Source organism: Moschus berezovskii, chromosome 2 (assembly GCF_049115385.1).
Source record: "Moschus berezovskii isolate FMDL1 chromosome 2, NW_MosBer_1.0, whole genome shotgun sequence".
Classification (NCBI taxonomy): Eukaryota; Metazoa; Chordata; class Mammalia; order Artiodactyla; family Moschidae; genus Moschus; species Moschus berezovskii.
Genome location: NC_142461.1, coordinates 57,787,474 through 57,808,648, shown reverse-complemented (window position 1 = coordinate 57,808,648; position 21,175 = coordinate 57,787,474). Strand labels below are relative to the sequence as shown.

The 21,175-nt window shown below is 45.3% G+C and overlaps 1 protein-coding gene across 1 annotated transcript in view; it reads left to right on the top strand.

Annotated features, from left to right (window-relative positions):
* GYPC (glycophorin C (Gerbich blood group)) overlaps positions 1-4,336 on the top strand; it is a 48,685-nt gene extending 44,349 nt beyond the window's left edge. Inside the window, exons 2-3 of the mRNA XM_055397652.2 lie at positions 1,335-1,385; positions 3,677-4,336. Of these exons, the coding sequence (XP_055253627.2) occupies positions 1,335-1,385; positions 3,677-3,873 (248 nt within the window). The 3' untranslated portion in view covers positions 3,874-4,336. The remainder of the gene's footprint in view (positions 1-1,334; positions 1,386-3,676) is intronic.
* The last annotated feature ends 16,839 nt before the right edge of the window (positions 4,337-21,175 follow it).

Genomic DNA, 21,175 nt, shown 5'->3' with positions numbered 1-21,175 from the left:
GCACATCACTCTCTGAGCCTCAGTGGCCCACCTGTGAAATGGGCTAATAAAGTGGTGGTGCTGTCACTCAGTCGTGTCCTACTCTTTGCAACCCCATGGACTGCAGCCCACCAGGCTTCTCTATCCGTGACATTCTCCAGGCAAGAATACTGGACTGGGTTGACATTTCCTCCTGCAGGGATCTTCTTGACCCAGGGATCAAATCCTCATCTCCTGTTCATCTCCTGAATTAGCAGGCAGATTCTTTCCTACTGCACCACTTGGGAAGCCCCCAATATACCACGCACCTGGTGTACTAGATGGACAGCAGCTAAACCAACAGCTGACATATGCAGACACCCCACAGGTGGTCTGTTTTTACCATCATCGTGAGAAAAGCTAAGGCCTGCAGGGGCAGGTGATGCTGCTGCTGCTAAGTCACTTCAGTCGTGTCCGACTCTGTGTGACCCCATAGACGGCAGCCCACCAGGCTTCCCCGTCCCTGGGATTCTCCAGGCAAGAACACTGGAGTGGGTTGCCATTTCCTTCTCCAATGTGTGAAAGTGAAAAGTGAAAGTGAAGTCGCTCAGTCATGTCTGACTCGTGGCGATCCCATGGACTACAGCCTACCAGGCTCCTCCATCCATGGGATTTTCCAGGCAAGAGTACTGGAGTGGCTTGCCATTGCCTTCTCCGGTGATGCTGCTGCTGCTGCTGCTGCTAAGTCAATTCAGTCGTGTCTGACTCTGTGTGACCCCATAGACGGAAGCCCACCAGGCTCCCCCATCCCTGGGATTCTCCAGGCAAGAACACCGGAGTGGGTTGCATTTCCTTCTCCAATGTGTGAAAGTGAAAAGTGAAAGTGAAGTCGCTCAGTCGTGTCCGACCCTTAGCGACCCCACAGACTGCAGCCTACCAGCCTCCTCCATCCATGGGATTTTCTAGGCAAGAGTACTGGAGTGGCTTGCCATTGCCTTCTCCGGTGATGCTGCACTAAACCCAATTGGACCTGTCATCACACCCTCCACAGGTGTCTGGTGAGCAGGGACAGGCAGGGCTCTGGGTCAGAGGTGCAGTAGGGATGCAGCAGGGGTCCCTCACGTCCTGGAGATGCCATAATGGCGTCTGGCAGCCCTAGGGTTCACTCAGTGCTCAACAGCAATGGTCAGCAGCCAAGCAGAGCCTGGGCACTGCTCTGCATGCTCCCAGCCAGAGGCCTGTCCATGGACCGTGCAGGCTCCTGTGCACCCAGGGCAAGTGCACCTGCGAGTGGAGGGCACAAGCTCAGTGGAGACACTGCATGGTGTGGGTAGCACCATCCTTTCTCACCTCGGGCTCTTCTGTTCTGTCTACAGAGCCCGACCCTCGGATGGCCTCGAGTGAGATGGACATCGCTGTCATTGCAGGTATGCGGTCCTGGGGCCCTGCAAGCAGGCGGGAGGGTCAGAGGAAAGACTCACGGGAGGGCCTGCCATGGCCTAACCTTCCTTCCCTCAAATGTGGTTAGAAGGTGGGCCGGGGACTCAGTCTGTGTAAGAAAATGTCCAACACAGCATCCTGGTGGATGAGGGGCCAAGACAGCCAAATCAGGGCCTGTCAGGTGGTAGATCCACAGGGTTGGAGTCTGGAGGGAGAGCCACTCCAGTTAGGAATGTGCGGGTCTGGGTGGGCTTGAGGGGCTGACCAGGGCTCCCTGACTTCTTCCCCAGCTCCCTCCAGCCACACTCTTCCTTGCGATGTCTTACACTCCCGTCCCTCCATTCTAACCCTGCCCCAGCCTTGCTTTGAACCCCATACTGGCCCTTGCTGGTCACGGCTGTGACCCCAAACTGTTTCAGGACCCGCTAAGTCTGTGAGATACAGCTTTTGGTGTCCTGACATTCACACATCTCCCCTACTTCATCATAGCTCAGGGAACTTCATGATTAAATATAAATAGATAAAAGCAGGCAATCACGCTGGTGTTCTCCTACTCACTGGACAGCTGAATCTTCTTTTTCTTAGATAATATCATTAACATCATGCAGACAGAAGTGCCTAAAGACAGCGGGAAGTTGAGAAAATTGTACCACAAAGCTGAGACTGAGTTCAGCTATAGCCTCTATATATTCTCCAACAGCCCCTTCCTCAGTAAACCTACCTTCGAAGTCAAGGCAGAGGGTTTCTTCTGCACTTTAAAGCAAACACCTGAGCTTGAACCCCTTCCCAAGCTGTGAGAGTGCCTCCATTAGTCTGACCCTAGCTCTTCCATCCTTCCCACTCATCCTATCTCTCTGAGACCCTGAGTGACCTGATCCTTCTGACTAGCCCTGGAACTGCACCACCAGACCCCTCCCGCAGAACCTGCCTCCCAGGAGCACAGGGGAACTGGATTGGGGTGAGGAGCACAAACCACATTTCACCCAACCTGTTCCCAACACCGTGGACAGCCCTCGCCTCCTCTCCTTCCTCCTGCCCAGAGGACAGCCAGTTCAGCTGGTCTTCCCAACACCATGCACTTTGAGTCCCATGCCCGGTTGGGACTGTCCAGCTTTTAAAACTGAGAACTCTCAGATTTGTAAAGTATAAGAGAAATACTGAGGGATGGAGTGATGCACTCTGCAGGGGAAGGATAATCTTCTTAGAGGAAGTGGTAGAGACTCATGATTCAGAAGGCAGCATCCAAGTTTACCAGAAAGATAAGAGGGGAAAATATTTTCAGCAGACAGAACATTTGCAAAGACATGGGAAAATGGTCAAATAAAGTGTTTGGAGAATTACAAATCAACCAGATGGACTCCGGTAAGAAGAGTTTGAAAATGATTGGAAATTCTTAATACTGACGTGTAACAAGGTTTTAGAGGGAGCCATTCATCTGAGATACTAGTGATAAAGAACCCGCCTGCCAATGCTGGAGACGTAAGAGACGCAGGTTCAGTCCCTGAGTCAGGAAGATCCTCTGGAGAAGGGCGTGGCAACCCACTCCAGTATTATTGCCTGGAGAATCCCACGGACAGAGGAGCCTGGCAGGCTATGGTCCATTGAGTTACATAGAGTCAGACACGACTGAAGTGACAGCGTGCATGCAGTCATCTGAAGATTGAAGGAGAACTTTGATTAAACATGAATGCTTCTTGGAAGGGAAAGATATCAGGTTGTTAACTGGTGATTTCTGAGCAGAAGGATTAAGGACATTTTCATTTCCATTTATATTTCTCTATATTTGCCAGGTTTTACAAAATGAGCATGACTTTATAAAATAAATTTTTTCACTCTTTTAATATCTATATGTAAAACACCTAATTTTTGAAATTAAACTTATTTATCCCTTTAAAAAAATAAAAGTTTCAAATCCCATGAACTTCTCAGTTTTAGGCAAAACCATGAGTTGAATTCTGTGGATGATGCTTGGAGGTCTGCCTTCCTCGGTGACCAGGAGGGCCTCAGAACAGGCTCAGTTCTGAGATGATTCCAGCCTCAGTCTGAGGGTGCTGAGTGGAGGGAGTGGGGAGGTCAGGGGTCACTTAGACGGGCACAAGGGAGGCGCAAGTGCACTGGGCAGGGCAACAGTAAGGCAGAAAGGAGTCAGCCTGTCTAGGCTTGGTGCTTGTCCAGCAGCATGTCAGTCCTGGTACACCCCCACGGGCATGCCTGCCCCTCCCTCACCCCAGCCCAGCCCCTGCCCCCCACACTGAGCTGTGTGCTTCCCCTCCTGCAGGCGTGATCGCGGCTGTGGCCTTCGTGCTGGTCTGCCTCCTCCTGCTCATGCTGCACTACATGTACCGGCACAAGGGTACATACCACACCAACGAGGCCAAGGGCACGGAGTTTGCCGAGAGCGCAGACGTGGCCCTGCAGGACGACCCATCCCTCCAGGACAACGGTGGCAGCAGCAAAAAGGAGTACTTTATCTGAACGACTTTACCAGGACTCAGCTCCCCCCATGCCTCCCCGTCCAGGAAAGAGAGCCCCACCACCCGCAGCACCGGGCAGCCCTCAAGCGCCCCCCACACACCAAGACACGCACCTCATGTGGGACACTGGGTGCCACCCGGGGTGGGGGTGGGGATCGAAGGAGGAATCCAGCGGGAGAGTCCTCTCCCAGGACCCAGGCATGCTCAGCCAGAGGGAGGAGGTCTGAGTCCTCCAGGGCTGTACAGGTTACCATCTGCGTGGGGGTGGAAGTCCTTACTGGGTGTGAGTGGGGTGGTGGCCTGGGGGAGCAAGGAGTGAGTTGTCATCATGCTGACGGGGCAATGGTATCAAATGTCAGCCCTTGACGTCTGGGGGGAACAGCAGGTGCCAGAGCTCCAGGGTACCCTTATCTCCCATAGATGCAGCTCTGAATGATTGGAAATAAATTTGAAATGTAACAGAGCATTCAGAGTCAAATGACATGACTGTGATTGTTGTATTCTCTGATGAACTCCATGAGCTGATTGCTGGGACACAGCTCCTGGCTCCACCGGACAGTTGTCAGAGAACACAGTCTATGGAGGTGGCTTCTGGGCCCCATGAGGGAGGGAGGGACCAGTGACCAGCAGGCATATTCCCCACATGATCACAGCTTCAAGAAACAAATATAGGGGTGCAGTGTCCCTCTAGAAATAGATTGTCCCAGCCCCCATGGCATTGGCTGAAGCATTGGTTCCCAAATGCCTAGTATTAGACAGAATGGACCTACTAAAAATATGAGTGAAACTCATCAGAAAAGCGTTCCCAAGCCCAGTTCCAAGGTGTGTGGGAAGGCTTCCCCACAGCAACATTCTGACCCTGTCTACCCAGAGATGGAATCAGACTCCACAGGTAAAGGACTCAGTCCCCCAGGATCACCCTCATCTCAGATGTCACCTGTGCTTCCCACCAACTGGCTACAAACTGGAGGTGCCAACTACTCCCTCCCTGGTTTCAATTAATGTGCTAGAAGGGCTCACAGAACTTGGGAAAATCCATTTACCCATGATTTACTGAGATTACTGATTTATTATAAAAGGTTATTGAACCCACACTGCAAACTATTATATAGGATGGATAAGTACCAAGATCCTCATTATACACAGAGAACTATATTCAATATCCTACGATAAACTATAACGGAAAAGAATATGAAAAAAATGTATATATATTAAACTGAATCATTTTGCTGTACAGCAGAAATTAGCAAAACATTGTAAATCAACTAAATTTCAATTTTAAAAAATCCATCGATCATGGCTTTTAAAAAAATCCATCAGTGGTGACTGACCATCAACCTCAAGACCCATTCACATTCCAGAAATCAAGGGGGTAATACTAAAAGTTACAAACTTCTAATTGTATGATTGGTTCCCCTGGCAAACAGCCCACAACCTTAGGGGCTTCCAAAAGTCACCTTATTCAAACAACAAAAGACACCTTTATCACTCTCAACACTTAAGAAATTCCAAGGGTTTGGGGAGCTCTAAGCCAGGAGCAGTGGACAAAGACCAAAATATATGAGAAATACATTTTGGTTATCTGAATGACCAAATATATATTTATTATGAGTCATAGTATCACGTCATCCTTCCCATGATAACAATTGATGATGATGGCCGGACGCTATGATCTTAATTTTTTGGATGCTGAGAAAAGCCAGCTTTTTCACTTGCCCCTTTCACCTTCATCAAGAGGCTGTTTAGTTCCTCTTCACTTTCTGCCAGAAGGGTGATGTCATCTGCATTTCTGAGGTCATTGATATTTCTTCTGGCTATCTGATTCCAGCTTGTGCTTCATCCAGCCTGGCATTTTGCATGATGTACTCTGCATATAAGTTAAATAAGCAGGGTGACAATATACAGCCTTGACGTACTCCTTTCCCAATTTTGAATCAGTCAGTTGTCCCATGTCTGGTTCTAATTATTGCTTCTTGATTTGCATACAGGTTTCTCAGGAGACAGGTAAAGGTGGTCTGGTATTCCCATCTCTTTAAGAATTTTGCATAGTTTTTTGTGATCCACACAGTCAAAGGCTTTAGGGTAGTCAATGAAGAAGTAGATGTGACTCCTCAGGAGTAACCATGAATTAAAGTGAAGTTACTAACCATCCTCTTGCATGAGGATCTTTCTAAGAGTCCCAGCAGCTCAACAATCCACTCATTTAGAGACTAGAAGCTCCAAGATAAAAGATTGCAGCCCAGGCAACCAGGAACTCCCCAGGGCTCAAGTTTCTTAAGGCTGAGTCATCTTTGTACAGGGAGTCAGCACAAAGATCTTGCAGGATTCTCCCTAGGGAAATAATGGGATCCAAGCCCAGGCAGGAAAGACCACCATCTAAGGAAGCTAGAAGTCACAACAGAAAGAAGCAGAAATAGGAGACACTTGATCCGAAACTGAGGCCTTTTCCTGGGTGACCCAAGCTCACTGGCCCTCCACATTCTCTTCTGTATAATAAAGGGTTTGGCTGTGTCCGTGTCCCAAACACCACCTTGGCAAAGTGGCTGTAAATAGCCCAAACCAAAAAGGTATGGAAAATAGTCTATTTAAAGAAGCCTAAACTAGTGCAAGTCCTCTTGTCATCTCCAGTATTCCAGCCTATGCATGACAGGCAGGGAGAGTCAGGCAGCACTGCCCAAATGTATTTGGCCAGAAACCCTATTTCTTCCCAGAATACCTCTTGCAAACTGTGGACCAAGAATTCCTTAGAACACTTTTAGGAAACAATATCCCTTCCTATTGTGTCATCACTTTAGGATTTTGAGAATATGTGGGCACATGGCCTCATCTTTAAGGAATGTGAACACAGATCACCATCCAGTGGGCACAGAAAAAGCACCCAGAGCCCACACGTATAAGTGATGCCAAAAACCTGGCCTCTGTGCACCAGTGCCAAATTGAATCTCAGAGACAAAATTTGGGTGAAGTAGGAAAGAACAGTTTTATTGTTTTGCCAGGCAAAGGGAAACACAGCAGGCTCGTGCCCTTGAAAACTGTGTCCCAATCCAGAGGGATTTAGTGAGGAGTTTTATAGAAATGATTTAAGACTACTTGCTGATAAAGGTCAGAGTGTGTGCAGGGCCTGCACGCCTTAATTTGGCCTCAGGTGATGTCTTGATGAGCTTCTATGGTTCTCTCAGTTATCAAACTGTGACCTACACTCTAGAATGAAGAAGCTTCATCAAGTAGTTCACCTTCCATTTGTTGAGGGTCTTAGTTCTGTATAAAAGCTCAAAGATATTGTTATGTGTATCCCTTGAAGTGGCACCAGGACCCTGCTCCAAGGCTGCACTATTGTCTCTTAGCTGTTCTTTCTTTGTCTCCACATCCCTTCCCTCCCCTGATCATTAACTGTTTGAACCTGCTCTTTGGAACTCAGGGAAGGTCATGGAGCCTGGAGTGTGTTCCCTACAAACAAGAAATGGGGGACACAGAAAGGCATCTGTGCTCAAGAGCCCCACAGGGTCCTGCTCGGTTTCAGAAATGCCTTCCTTTAAAAAGGTTCCAGGGAAAAAATGAGCCCGTGGGTCTCCATGAGGGCCGGTGCTTGTGTGGAAGAGGAATCCTCATCACCCCTCATTCCACAGTCCCAGGAAGCCTGTACTGACTGCAACTTCGTGAACTGGCCCATCGGACCTGGGTTCCTGGCCCGTCACTTTCTCAATCCCCTCCCCTTAGCCTCATCCTTCTGGCCTACCTAGTGTCCTGGAAAACTTTATGGAAGCACATCTTCCTCCCCAGCCCAATGAGCCCCAGGCCCAGCCAGAATCAGAAGCAATGATGAAGCCCCACAACCCAGATGAGCATTAGAACCACTGTCTTAACTGAGATCACACCTGGTCTCAGAACTTAATGACGCTTAAGTTCTTAATGTCTCGTCACAGAAAGAATTCAGTGAGAGAAAAAGTGATAGGCAAGAAGTGGATTTATTTAGAGAAATACACATCCCATTGACAGAATATTGTCCATCTCAAAAGGTGAGAGCAGCCCTGGGAGAAAGACACTCCATAGAGTATGGGCCACCTTAAAAGGTGTGTGTGTGCTAAGTTCCTTCAGTCATTTCTGACTTGCGACCATATGGACTCAGGTGGTCCATAGCCCACCAGGCTCCTCTGTCCATAGGATTCTCCAGGTAAGAATACTGGATTGGGTTGCCATGCCCTGTTCCAGGGGATCCTCCCAACCCAGAGGTCAAACCCGTGTCTCTTATGTTTCCTGAATTGGCAGGCAGGTTCTTTACCACTAACACCACCTGTGAAGCCTCTCCTTAGAAGGTGCTGCTGCTGCTGCTAAGTCACTTCAGTCATGTCTGACTCTATGCAACCCCATAGATGGTAACCCACCAGGCTCCCCCGTCCCTGGGATTCTCCAGGCAAGAACACTGGAGTGGGCTGCCATTTCCTTCTCCAATGCATGAAAGTGAAAAGTGAAAGTGAAGTTGCTCAGTCGTATCCGACTCTTCGCGACCCCATGGACTACAGCCTACCAGGCTCCTCCACCCACGGTATTTTCCAGGCAAGAGTACTGGAGTGGGTTGCCATTGCCTTCTCCCCCTTGGAAGGTGAGAGGCCCATAAATAGAGAGTTAGTTTTTATGGGCTGGGTAATTTCATAGGTTAATGAATAGGAGGATTCTAACCGTTTTGAGGAAGAGGCAAAGATTTCCAGGAATTGGGCCAACACCCACGTTTTGGCCTTTTATGGTCAGCCTCAGACCTGTCATGATGCCTGTGGGTGTGTCATTTAGCTAATGTATTACAATGAGCATATAATGAGGTTCACAGTCAACTGGCAGTCGAACCTTCCACCACCTTGGAGCTACCTGGCTCTAACCAGTTTATGTCATGTCCTTAAGGGTTATGTCATTCTTTTAGAGATTGTTCCCCATCCTCCTATTTCAGTGATACGGAAGTGCAAGGCTGGGTTAGCCAAGGAAGCTCTGTGTAGATGCCATCTGGGAGGGAGCAGTCACAGGTTGACTGCAGAAGTGAAGCAACCACACAAGGACAGAGCAATTTAGGGACAGAAAGGGCCCATGCATGGGCAGGTGGCATCCAGTACACGTGGGTATGCAAACGAATAGTGTTCCCACTGGGCAGGGAGCATCCTTGCTTTATCTTTGCTTCCTCCTCCTATGAGGGACTGGAGCATCCTTGCATTGGGCCTGCAACAGATGTTATCATGGCAAATAAGAGAAAGTACACACACCCCAAGTCTCCAAGGGCTGCTCAGTCAGAAGGAGGAAGAGGAGGGGAAAGGAAGAGAGGGGTGTTGGAAGGGTGGAGGAGAGAGCTAGAAGAGCTAGGGTTCATGCTCTGTGTGAACCCTACCTTTGTTGCACATAGTCCTCCTTCATCCTTACAGTAACACCACGGGAGGATGGCTTCATCCTCTCTCTCCACCTGTAGAAACCGAGGAAGGCCTTGCCGCCGGTCACAAAGCTTCTAACAGCCAAGGAAGCATCTGAATACGGGCCTGTCTGACCAGCAGTCTGGAGAAGGGAGGTCCTGCCCTCTACAGGCTGAGGCGAATCAGCAGGTGCTCTTCCTGGGAGCAAAGCAGGCAGCAGCAGGACTCAGGAATGCCAGGGAGTTGGGGCACTCAGGCCAGCTCTCTGCCACCCAACAGGCATGGCCAGCCATGGCCTGGGCTCCTGTGTCAACATCTTCATTCTTCCTGAGGACTGGCTGAAGCCAGAAGCAGCTCTGAGCCACAGGAGCTGGTCCTGGGCGGGATAATTAACAAGATAGACACAGTCAGTGCTTTCAGGTCCATCACACCTCACCTACACCTCAAACACTCCAGAAGCTTGAACCAAAGTCACTCTTATCAAGAGGAAAATGTACTAACGCGTATATATGGAATTTAGAAAGATGCAAATGATAACCCTGTATAAGAGACAGCAAAAGAGACACAGATGTATAGAACAGTCTTTGGGACTCTGTGGGAGAGGGTGAGGGTGGGATGATTTGGGAGAATGGCATTGAAACACGTATGTTGTCATATGTGAAACGAATCACTAGTTCAGGGTCAATGCATGTTATAGGATGCTCGGGGCTGGCATGCGGGGATGACCCAGAGGGAGGATAAACGGAGGAGGGAGGTGGGAGGGGGGTTCAGGAGGGGGAACTTATGTAAACCTGGGGCGAATTTATGTCAATGTATGGCAAAACCAACCAATATAATATTGTAAAATAATTTGCCTCCAATAAAAAATAAATTAATTACCAAAAAAAAAAGAGGAAAATGATCAACTAGATGACATCATGTTATTCATACCCTCCCTGCTTGGATGATCTGTGCTTTTAAAAAGTATTCAGTTCCAAAATGAGCATATTTAATGATAACGTTTCAGACCCAGAGATAGAGATGGGTCATATATGTATGTGTAAGTCTGAGAGTATAGCTGCAACCTACAAGCATGCATGAGGTAGCCATCAAAGTGTGGGGGTGACAGAGCTGGATATAATAGGTCCTGCCTCAAGGGGTACGTGGTTTGGCGGAGGAGGTAAGCACCTAAGTGTACATGGAAAAGTGTTAGTGAGGCTGTAAGAGAAGTGATACAGATAGTGTGGACCCTAGGTAGGAAGGTGCCGATTTCCCCTGGGGGGAAATGACATAGAAAAGGTTTTAGAGGGGAAGCGGGGCATAGGTCAGCCACACAACAGACCAAGAATGGATCAGCAAGGGCCTTGGGACCCAGGCTAAGCAATCTGGCCTTTGTCCCATGGGCAATAGAGAACCATGAAGGAATAGGTCAGTCCCCATCATAGCAATGTGGCAATGAGCAGATTCAATGGGACATGAGTACAGTGCACTGTGGAAATGCACAAGGGTTCCAAGCTCATATCAAGGGGTCTGGACACGGCCCAGGGGCCGAGACATTCACCCTGAGCACACCCATCATGCCAGCTACGCTGGTGTTTAGTCTGGATTTCACATGACTCAACCCATCCTGCCGGTGGGAAATGGATCTCATCCGCTCCCTAGAAGAAAGGGCAGTAGGTCAGGGCTTGGAGCCAATTGTGTAAATATTAAAGCAAAACTTCTTCTGCGATGGGAGGAACTGATGTTTTATCTTGTTTACGTTCCTTTGGAGGAGAGGATGCTCAATTCTTTGCCTCCTTGCTGAGGATATTTTATCATCATGGCAACAGGGGTGATTTAAGGGGCCAACGGGATTTTAACTGCCCTAGGGCCACAGTGAAACTACAGGCAATTTCATGTTTGCTGTGTAATAGCTCCACACATTGTAGAGAGAGTATGGTTCTGGAATCAGAGTTGAACAAAAATCTCCCCTGTGACATGAACTAGCTCTGTGACCCAGGAAGAGTTACTAACTTCCCTGTTTTTGTTCAATGAATTAAATGAAGATAAAGACATTTGCATTTTGGTGTTTTGAATATAAAATTCAATAAGGAGTTAAGCTTCTTGGCAACCATGAAGGCGCTGAAATTTTACCTACTTTCGAGTTAATGGGCAGCCTATAACAACTCTGCAGGTGTAGACAGAAGGTATGAGTCCTTGGTCAGAGACAGAGAGCTTCATCACTCAGAACACAGCTAGGACATGAACATCCATTCTCTTTGTCCCCCAGTCCTGACTGGAGATGTGGGTAGTCCCAAACAGCTGCATGTCCGCACGAGTGAGTTAAGTTCTGAAAGCAAATGCTGGGCTAAATCCCTTAAAATGGGCAGTATGCATACCCACCCTTTGCTCTGGAGGGAGGCACTATCTCCATCCTCTGAGGCTGTTTGCTCTATAAACATCCTTGCAAAGATGGTCCAGAACAAAAGGCAGCCTGTGCCTCACTCACAAGATGTGACAAATGGGAGAAGCCCACTAAGAACTATCTTCTAGTTAGGTAGGCACTGCCTAACCCCGTGCCTGGGACAGAGGGGTTCAGTAAATACTATCTGTTGAGTAAACATGCATATCCACGACTCCCTAACAATGAGCTACATAACTAGACCTTCACCTGTGTTGTTGTTCAGTCGCCAAGTCATGTCCGACTCTTTGCAACCCCATGGACTGCAGCATGCCAGGTTTCACTATCCTTTACCATCTCCTGGAGTTTGCCCAAGTTCATGTCCATTGACTTGGTGATGCATTCCAACCATCTCATCCTCTGCCACACCCTTTTCCTTCTGCCTTCAATCTTTCCTAGCATCAGGATTTTCTCCAATCAGTTGGCTGTTCGCATCAGGTGGTAAAGTATTTGAGCTTCAGACCCCCATCTTCTGATCAGGAAATCAGAAAGCAGCTTCCACTTCTTCTTTTACACTGTGTTGCCTGACTGGTAGGATCCTAGTTCCCTGATCAGGGAATCCAACCAGTGAAAGCACAGAGTTCCCACCACTGGACAGCCAGGGAATTCCCAGAGAGCATCTTCCGCTTCTTGAGACACTTAAGGGAGTTTAAGGTAGAAGACTTTTCTGCCCCTCTTTGTATGGAGCTGTCTATGAGGGAGATGTATTTGAGGGAGGTGGCTGCAGGTGTGGTATATTTGCTGATTTGCTATCACAAACAGAGGAGACAAAGTGGGGAGTCTCAAGTTCATGGGTGAATTCATAAATCCAGAGCCTTGGCAATGAGGCTGGATGGAATTTGCCAGCCTCTGAGATTGTTCTGTGATGAAAGTGACTCTCTTGCCAACATGATAAATCTCTAAGGACAAGGTATGCAGACCTCCCAGTCTCTAACTTCAAACTAAACACTTTGGCCAACTCTTATCTTTCAACTAAATTGACTTCTTTTTCTAAGTCAAAAAAGACTTAGGGAAGAGTTCTACATTCACCTTCTCAAGATAAAGTACCCTGTGGGCCCCTTCAATGCCTTAGAGGCAAACACACTTCCATCCTGGGAAGGGTCAATTAGTCCACAGCTGTTGTTCATCAGATATTGTCTTCTAAGGGTGACAGGTGGAGATGTTAGGACAAAATGATGGTGAGCATCCAGGGCCCAGCGTCCAGGCAGTGAAACACCTTCAATAATTCACAAATGTCCACTAAGTTTATACTATGTGGCAGGCACAATGCCAGAGATTCAGAGGTGATCAAATTCCTGCTATTGCTCTGAAGGACACCCAGAACCACAGGAAATGTGTCAGATCGGCTCAAGTTGTGAAGTGCACACAGTGGAAGGCTGTCAAAAGGAAGAAGCTCACAAACATAGAAAACAAATTTATGGTTACCAAAGGGCAAAGGGGGGTGGGATAAATTAACATAAACTAGTATTACTATATATAAAATAGGTAAGCAATAAGGACCTATTGTGTAGCACAGGGAACTATGTTCAATATATTATAATAAGCTATGAAGGAAAAGAATCTGAAAAATTGGTATGAATGTAACTGAATCACTGCCGTATACCTGAAACTAACAAAACACTGTAAACCAACTATACTTTAGTTATTAAAAGAGGTGTGTGGGAGGTCAGGGGAGGATTCTTGAAGGAGGAATTCTGAAGCTGGTTTGGAAGGAGTCAGCCAGATGCAGGCATGAGAAAAGCAGAGAAATAGAGGTTCCAGAAACTTCAAGTATACTGTTCTATTTTGGGGAGCATGAGACATGTGTGAAAGTGACCAAGGATGGGACTGGACTGCCAGATAATGAGGGGCCTGGCTTGTCATACCCTGGAGCCCGTATGTTGTCCCAAAGGTGGTGGCAAGCCCTTGGAGGGGCTTATGGGAAGAAATAGGGTGCAGATACTGTCAGGTTTACTTTGGTGGCCAATGGTGAAGATGAATTAGAGGTGCATTCTGGGGAGAAAGATGACCTAGAAACTGTCGGGGCTTGAATAGGGAGAAGCCTTGTAACAAGTCCCTTGGGTTGGAAGCAAAATCCTGTTAGGACACAACTAGAATCCACCTGGCTCTGCATTGCTTGTGGGATTTCACGTGCCCAGAACGCTATGGCAGTGGGAGCAAAAGTTCAAAATAGGTGTGTTGGGTTTGTGGATGAAGATTCTTCCCCCACCTTTGCCACTAAAATCTGCACAGAATGAACCAAGATCTTCAGCTTCCTAGAGACATATTTGCAGCTCCTCTGGGACAAAAGATATCAGGCTAGAAACCCAGAAAGGAAATAAAAACAAAGGATTTGGAGGATATACCTCTTAAAACCTGTCTATATGGCATTGGCGATACCCATGGAAAGCATTCTACCTAGACTTTCAACCCCAAGGAAGTCAGAAATGCCATAATTCAAGTTTTTTTTGTTCTTTAGGAAGATATATTGCAAATCTCTCTGCCACACACATCCTTCCAGGTGTGGGGGAAAATAGCGAGGCTGTCCACACCCCTCTTCTCTGTCCAGAAGACTCAGAGCACCAAAGCCCGGAGGCAGGAGCAGGGTTGGAGTGCTAAGGCATGTTTGTGTGGTAGAGGGCAGGGTGGAGACAGGAGGGCAGAGAAGGGAGATGGTTCTCATTTCATTAATTTGCAAAGGCTCAGCTCTGACACCCATCTCAGGTCAGAACACCATCTTGCTCACTTAAGACTAGGATACAAAAAAGAGAGTGTGCTGGATGTCGGGTGAAATGACCGGACACAGTCCAGATAAGGTCACAGAAACCAATAGGGAGACTTCTGTCTAATCTTCTAATTTCTCAGGTAGAAGAAGAAATGGGATCTTAGAAACTCCAGAGGGGCCAGGCTCCACCTAGGTTATAAATACCAACATCGGGGCAGACTAGGCATTTGGGAAAGTCCTACCCCATAATTGTCCCTGGAAGGCATTGCCATTTAAAGATGGCACTCTCTTACAAAAGCCTGGCTGGGTTTCCCCACACTGAGAGACACGGTCTGACAATGGAAGGGACCCATTGGATCTTTCAGCTGGCTGTTACTAAGTGAAGAAGAAGAGTTGTTTCCTGGGAGATGACATGGAGCAGTCGTGAGGCTCCCCTCTTGGAGCCTGTATCTCCTCATTAGTAGAAAAGGGAAGAAGCATCTTACTGGCCCTTTTTTACAGGGCCAGTTAGAATGAATTAGAGCATCTCTGGGACACAGAGATGCTCAGGATGAAGAGAAGACTTCTGCCATGGTCTTATCACCCCTTTCAACACCTGTTGAAATGTACCATCACAAAGATTTGTTTGGTTGCTTTTATGGAGGGATTTTCCCCCACAGACATGTTTAATTAAAAAAAAAAAAAATCAGCCAAGCTGAGCTGGAATTCTTGGCAGCTAATGGTATCTTCCCCCCAGGGAAGGAGAAGTAAGCTCTCTGCCTTGTTTATCCCACCAACTATTAATCCACTTGCCATTAAAAAAATGATTCTAGGAGGAAAAAAAATGTGCAATTGCTTTGCTAATCAAAGATATAACACACACACACATACACTTAAATATATATGTATATATATCATACTTTATCTTATTAATTAAATCAGAGATTATTTAAAAGAAACTTGTCCAAAGTCATTAAGCTTCCAACGGGCACATGCTGGTGAGTGCAGACCTGCCCATCACTTTTCTGGCAGTGCATTTGGCAGTGTACCAAGAATCTTGTAAACGTTCACATTCTTTGTCCCAGAAACTCTACCTCTAAAGGCCTGTTCTGAGAAAATATCTTGAAATACAGATCAAGATTTCAGTTTAAAAAGGTCTGTAATAGCTCTATTTACAGTAAGGAAAATAGAGAACAGTTTAAGAGTTTCTCATTAGGGGAATGTTAAGAGAATTATGATGCAGACTTGCAATTAAATATTCTGCAGCAATAAAATCAAGTTGCAGAGAATTTTTAAGGTTAGGGAAATGCTCATGATGCAATGTTATGTGAAAAACATTAAAATAAACAATATACCCAGGACAAATGCAGGCACTCTAGAAAGCCAGAGAAAATATGGGGAAGCTCATCTGCACATTATTAATAACAGTAACTGCTCAGAGTTAAGATCACTGAAAGAAGTTTCCAAAGGACTCAAGGAAGCTCTTCTGAGATGCCTCCTGCTTCAGAGGGCGGATCTCTACTGTGCCTTCCTCCCTCTTTGCCCTCAGGATGGGCCCCTTGCCCTGCTGTCTACCTCCTATCAGAGTCCATGTGCAGCATGGCAGGGCCCATACAGTCCCTGGGAGTCTGCATACCAGGCATCTCACTCCATCCCCATGCTCTCCAAGGACCTCAGCTCCTGAAGCGGAGCTTCTTCACAGACAGAATAGGTAGGAGCCTCTATTTCTGATATTTCCCTCCTATTATGTACTTTTCCAAATTATCTACCCAAACTATATAATCGGGGTTGAAAAGTAGTATAAATTAAATGAACTTTAGCCAAGGAGTCACCCTGTCATAAAGACAGAGTACTTCACATCCCACCCTGCCCACTGAGCCCTGCCTATGTAAATTCCCCTAGTGAAGACCATCTGCCCCAGGACCAATCTTTAGAACCAAACAAAGAAACACTACATGAGTATCACTCAAACTATAATCAAGGTGACTCAGAAGTGATTTAGATTATGCCCAGCAGCACTGCTTGAAAACCATACCACCCACTGTTGGACGCTACCTGGATGTTGCTGGTAAGAGGGAGACAGCCAGGGGCCCCATCTGCTAGAGGGCGTGAGAGGTCACACAGCTCAGCTTCTCACTGAACAGGTGGGGGATCCCAGGATAGACAGGGCAAGAGCTTGTCTGCTACAATATAATGCACTGAATATGAGCAATGGCTATTTCTAAGTTTATGAGTACTTTACTACCTAGCAGGTATCTACCACCTATTCACTCATTGAATGCTCACAATGATCCTCTGAGTTAGGTGTTCCTATTTTCTCTCCATTTGACAGATGAGGAAACTGAGGCAGAGACACAAGAGGAAGATCACCCAGATTGCATAGTGTAATGTGGTGGAGTCAATACTGGAACTCAGGCTTCAGTCCATGCACTTGGTCACTACACAGTATTTTAGAAACTGATGGCTCTGATGTGGAAGAGCTCCAGTGGGTTTCTGGGAACCTAGGATGCGTGGGCTTGCAGGAGGATTGCTCTAAGAATACCCAAAGACACCTCCTATCTGGCATGAGATGAGTGAGCTTATCGGCAACCCAGACCATCCACATAAGCATCCCTATCTGCTGAGCTGGTATTTATTCCAACTGATGTTAAGTGCCTTTCCAAGCAAGCGCATTCTCAGAGATACCCTGTAAGGTATCTTTTCCTCTAGAATTTCCCTGCTTCACCAGGGGTGTTTGCAAGGGAGGAAGCAAATGGAGGTGAGAAAGGTACTGACTTTCAGAAACATCTTACCTAGATTCAGGCACTCAGTTCTCAGAACAGCAGGAAATCCTAAGGGATGGTGTTGCCCATGAGACAATTCAGAAAGCTTTGTTCATTGGTTTTGGCAAAGCAGAACCTGTGGGGCTCTGAGAAGGCAGAGTGCCACCTGCGCACCATGGTATGAGTACGTGCCCTCATTCCAAGTCACAGAGCATGTGCAGAGAATCTACGTGCCTGGCCCTGTGTGCATGCTGCATCTATGGAAATGAAGGTCTGCTCTTCAGAGACAGGGACAGTGATAGAAAAGAACCCCAAAGCAGCATGCCTTGCTAGATATAGAGATAGAAGGGACCATGTCCAGTAGGATGAGGAAGAAAAGCAAAGAAAGAGAGGGTGAAAAGGAAGAGAGGGGTGGGTCAAGCAGAGCTTCTTGGAGGAGGAACTCTGCTTGTCAGTCTGAAGAGGTAAGTAAGAATTACTAAGCTACTGGTTAATTGAATTAATACATAGAAATTTCCAGGAGAGACAAATGAGCGGACATAAATGGGTCTGATATTCCCAGAGTCCTGGAAAATGTGAGAAGAAAACTCACTAATAGCCTTGAAGGCCACATTAAGAAGGATGGTTTCCACTCTACCACCAAAGGGACTTCCTTAAGAATTCTGAGCAGAAAGTGGCTTAATCCAATTTGGGGAAATGGACTAGATGAAAGAATCCCCCTCCCCAAGCCAAAGTGATGGAAATTCCCACCAGTTAATAAATTCTCTAATTGAGAAGAATATACTATCTCTTGGAGAAGGAAATGGCAACCCACTCCAGTGTTCTTGCCTGGAGAATCCCAGGGACGGGGGAGCCTGGTGGGCTGCCGTCTATGGGGTCGCACAGAGTCGGACACGACTGAAGTGACTTAGCAGCAGCATACTATCTCTGGAAAAAGAGTTAACACTGTACAAAAACCTTCCCTGGGTATATCACTTTACCTCCTTGGGTAATTCATTAACACTCACCAATTAATATTTGAACATGCACCAACACAAAACACTTACATACATGAGCCTGCATCCCTATGTACATAGTATCAGTTCAGTTCAGTCACTCAGTCGTGTCCGACTCTTAGCAACCCTATGAATCACAGCACGCCAGGCCTCCCTGTCTATCACCAACTCCTGGAGTTCACTCAGACTCATGTCCATCGACTCGGTGATGCCATCCAGCCATCTCATGTACATAGTATAGAAAAGGGTAATTTATTTTATTTTAGTACCATTTTCATATAGTTTTAGATACTTTTAGAAGTAATGACTCCAGATAAGATGGTACAATTTCCCTGTTTAGATGTGTAACAGATGGACATGAGTTTGAGTGAACTCTGGGAGTTGGTGATGGACAGGGAGGCCTGGCGTGCTGTGATTCATGGGGTCGCAAAGAGTTGGACACGACTGAGCGACTGAACTGAACTGAACTGAACCTATTTCTAAACATATGGTAATAAGAGATAAAGCACAAAAGGAACAAAGCAGCCTCAAAAGCAAGAACAACATTTCTGTGGCATCAGAAAAGAATCAGAGATCCAGAGAGACACTAGCCTATTTGCTAGGAAATAGCTTTGACTGGGTAAAGGTATTCACTTGGGCAGGAAGACCCAGAGTTCAGAAAACAAGACTTTTAGAGAACACTGGCCCTCTCAGAACCAAGAAGGATGAGCAAAATTAAGTTCATGCTTTGACACATCCTAACAAAAGCACAGAAAAGTCAGAGAAAAGAGAGATTGCTTCCAAAAGAATGACAACTGGGCTAGTGGTTGACTTCTTAACAGCAGCAAAGGAAGTTAGAAGGCAATGGATTATCTACAACATGCTGAGCAAAAATTATCCAGGAAGTGACAGAAACAGAAAGATGGAAAGAGAAGTGGAGGATTGAGTGAGGAGATCCAACATATATGAAATCAAGTTCCTAAAAGGGTAAAAGAGAAATGGAAAGAGGCAGTAGGTAGATGAGAATTTTCCAGAATTCATGAAAGACACTAATCTTCAGAGCACAGGAATATCACAGATCCCCAAGGAGGATAAATACAAAGAACCCACATCTGGGCACATCATAGTCAGATTGCCAACAGTGAAGACAAATAGAATATATTAGAAGTAATGAGAGAGAAAGCATGAACTATATTTAAAAGTATGAACAATTATTTTGGCAGATAACTTCTCAACATAAAAAAAAAGAAGGAAGCTTTGAAAAATGAAATAATATTTTCAATGAGAAAGAGAAAACTGTCAACCTGAAATTGTATAATTATCAAAACTATCGTTCAAGAACATAAGGGAAAAAAGACATTTTCAGACAAAAAGGAAATGCTTACTAAATAAAATTCTAAATACTTCAAGTGGAGGAAAGAATCCCACATGGAAAGTGTAAGATGCAAGATGAAATGAGTAAGCAAAAAGGGTGGTAAATATTTAAGTAAATCTAAACAAAAGCTAAATTTATAAAACAAAAATAATAGTGTCTTGTGAGCTTAGAACATAGTAGAACTGAAATAATGGACATCAACACCACATTTATAAAGGAGAGCGAAAATTAAAATATTCTTGGGTTTTGTATTGTTTAGGAAAATGACAATAATATTAATTAAATTTTGATTTTGATAAGATAAGCACACATATAAAATTTAAAAGGTATAAATTATACACTAGAGGCAAAAATGAAATGAGAAAAGTATTCAATCAATTCAAAAGAAAGCAAAAAAAAAAACAGAAAATTAGATTGAAAGTACAAAATAGGTTATTAGAAATTGATTCAGTTATGTCAGAAATACAATAAATGTAAATTTATTACATTCTCCATTTAAAAGAAAAGACTGTCAAAATAGAAAAGTAAAATGTTTTTTTATAAGATGTTGTTTATAAGAAACAAGTCTAAAACATTGACACAGAAAGGATAAAAGTAAAACAGAAAAAAAATTATGCAAATATTGATTCCCCCAAAAACTATGTTAGCACTTACAGATGTGAATGCATCTAAAAATATAGTCTCAAAATATGTAAATCAAAAATAGAAATTTTTGGAGAAAATAGACAAATTCAGGAAAAATAGACAAATCCAGGATTATTTTAGGAAATATTGACACAATTGTTTTGGGATTAGCAAGATCAAATAACCATAATAATAAACTAGAAACATAAAAGATTTGAAAAACACACTGATCTTGATATAACAGAGATTAGTTGGAAGATAGATATATACAGAGAGATAGATGTAATTAGGTAGGTAGGTAGAGGGAGATGATAGATGACAAGATGGACAGATAATTAAAATAATTACATTCAACAGTTGAGAAATACATATTTTCTTTAAGTGCACATGGTATATTTACAAAAACAGTCCACATATTAAGACAAAAAAGAGAGAGAAAAGTCTCAACTACTTTTAAATGATTAGTATCCTGGTATCTTACAAACAATATTCTCTGACCAAAATGTAAGTTAGAAATCAAGAACAAGCATGTAAATTCAACAACATACTTCTGAATAACACCTGTCAAAGAAGAAATCATAATAGATATTAGAGAACATTAAACCTGAAAGATAATGAAAAACTGCATATCAAAATGTAATGCAATGCTAATTTGATATATAGCTAAAATACTAAATATTGGAAACAACAAAGTATAATTTAATGAACCAAGCTAACCACTTACAAGAACAATAAAATATACTCAAAGAAAGTAGAAAGGAGAGTATCAGTTCAGTTCAGTTCAGTCGCTCAGTCGTGTCCGACTCTTTGCGACCCCATGAATCACAGCACGCCAGGCCTCCCTGTCCATCACCAACTCCCGGAGTTCACTCAAACTCATGTCCATCGAGTCGGTGATGCCATCCAGCCATCTCACTCTCTGTCGTCCCCTTCTCCTCCTGCCCCCAACCTTTCCCAGCATCAGAGTCTTTTCCAGTGAGTCAACTCGTCCCATGAGGTGGCCAAAGTATTGGAGTTTCAGCTTTAGCATCAGTCCTTCCAATGAACACCCAGGATTGATCTCCTTTAGAATGGACTGG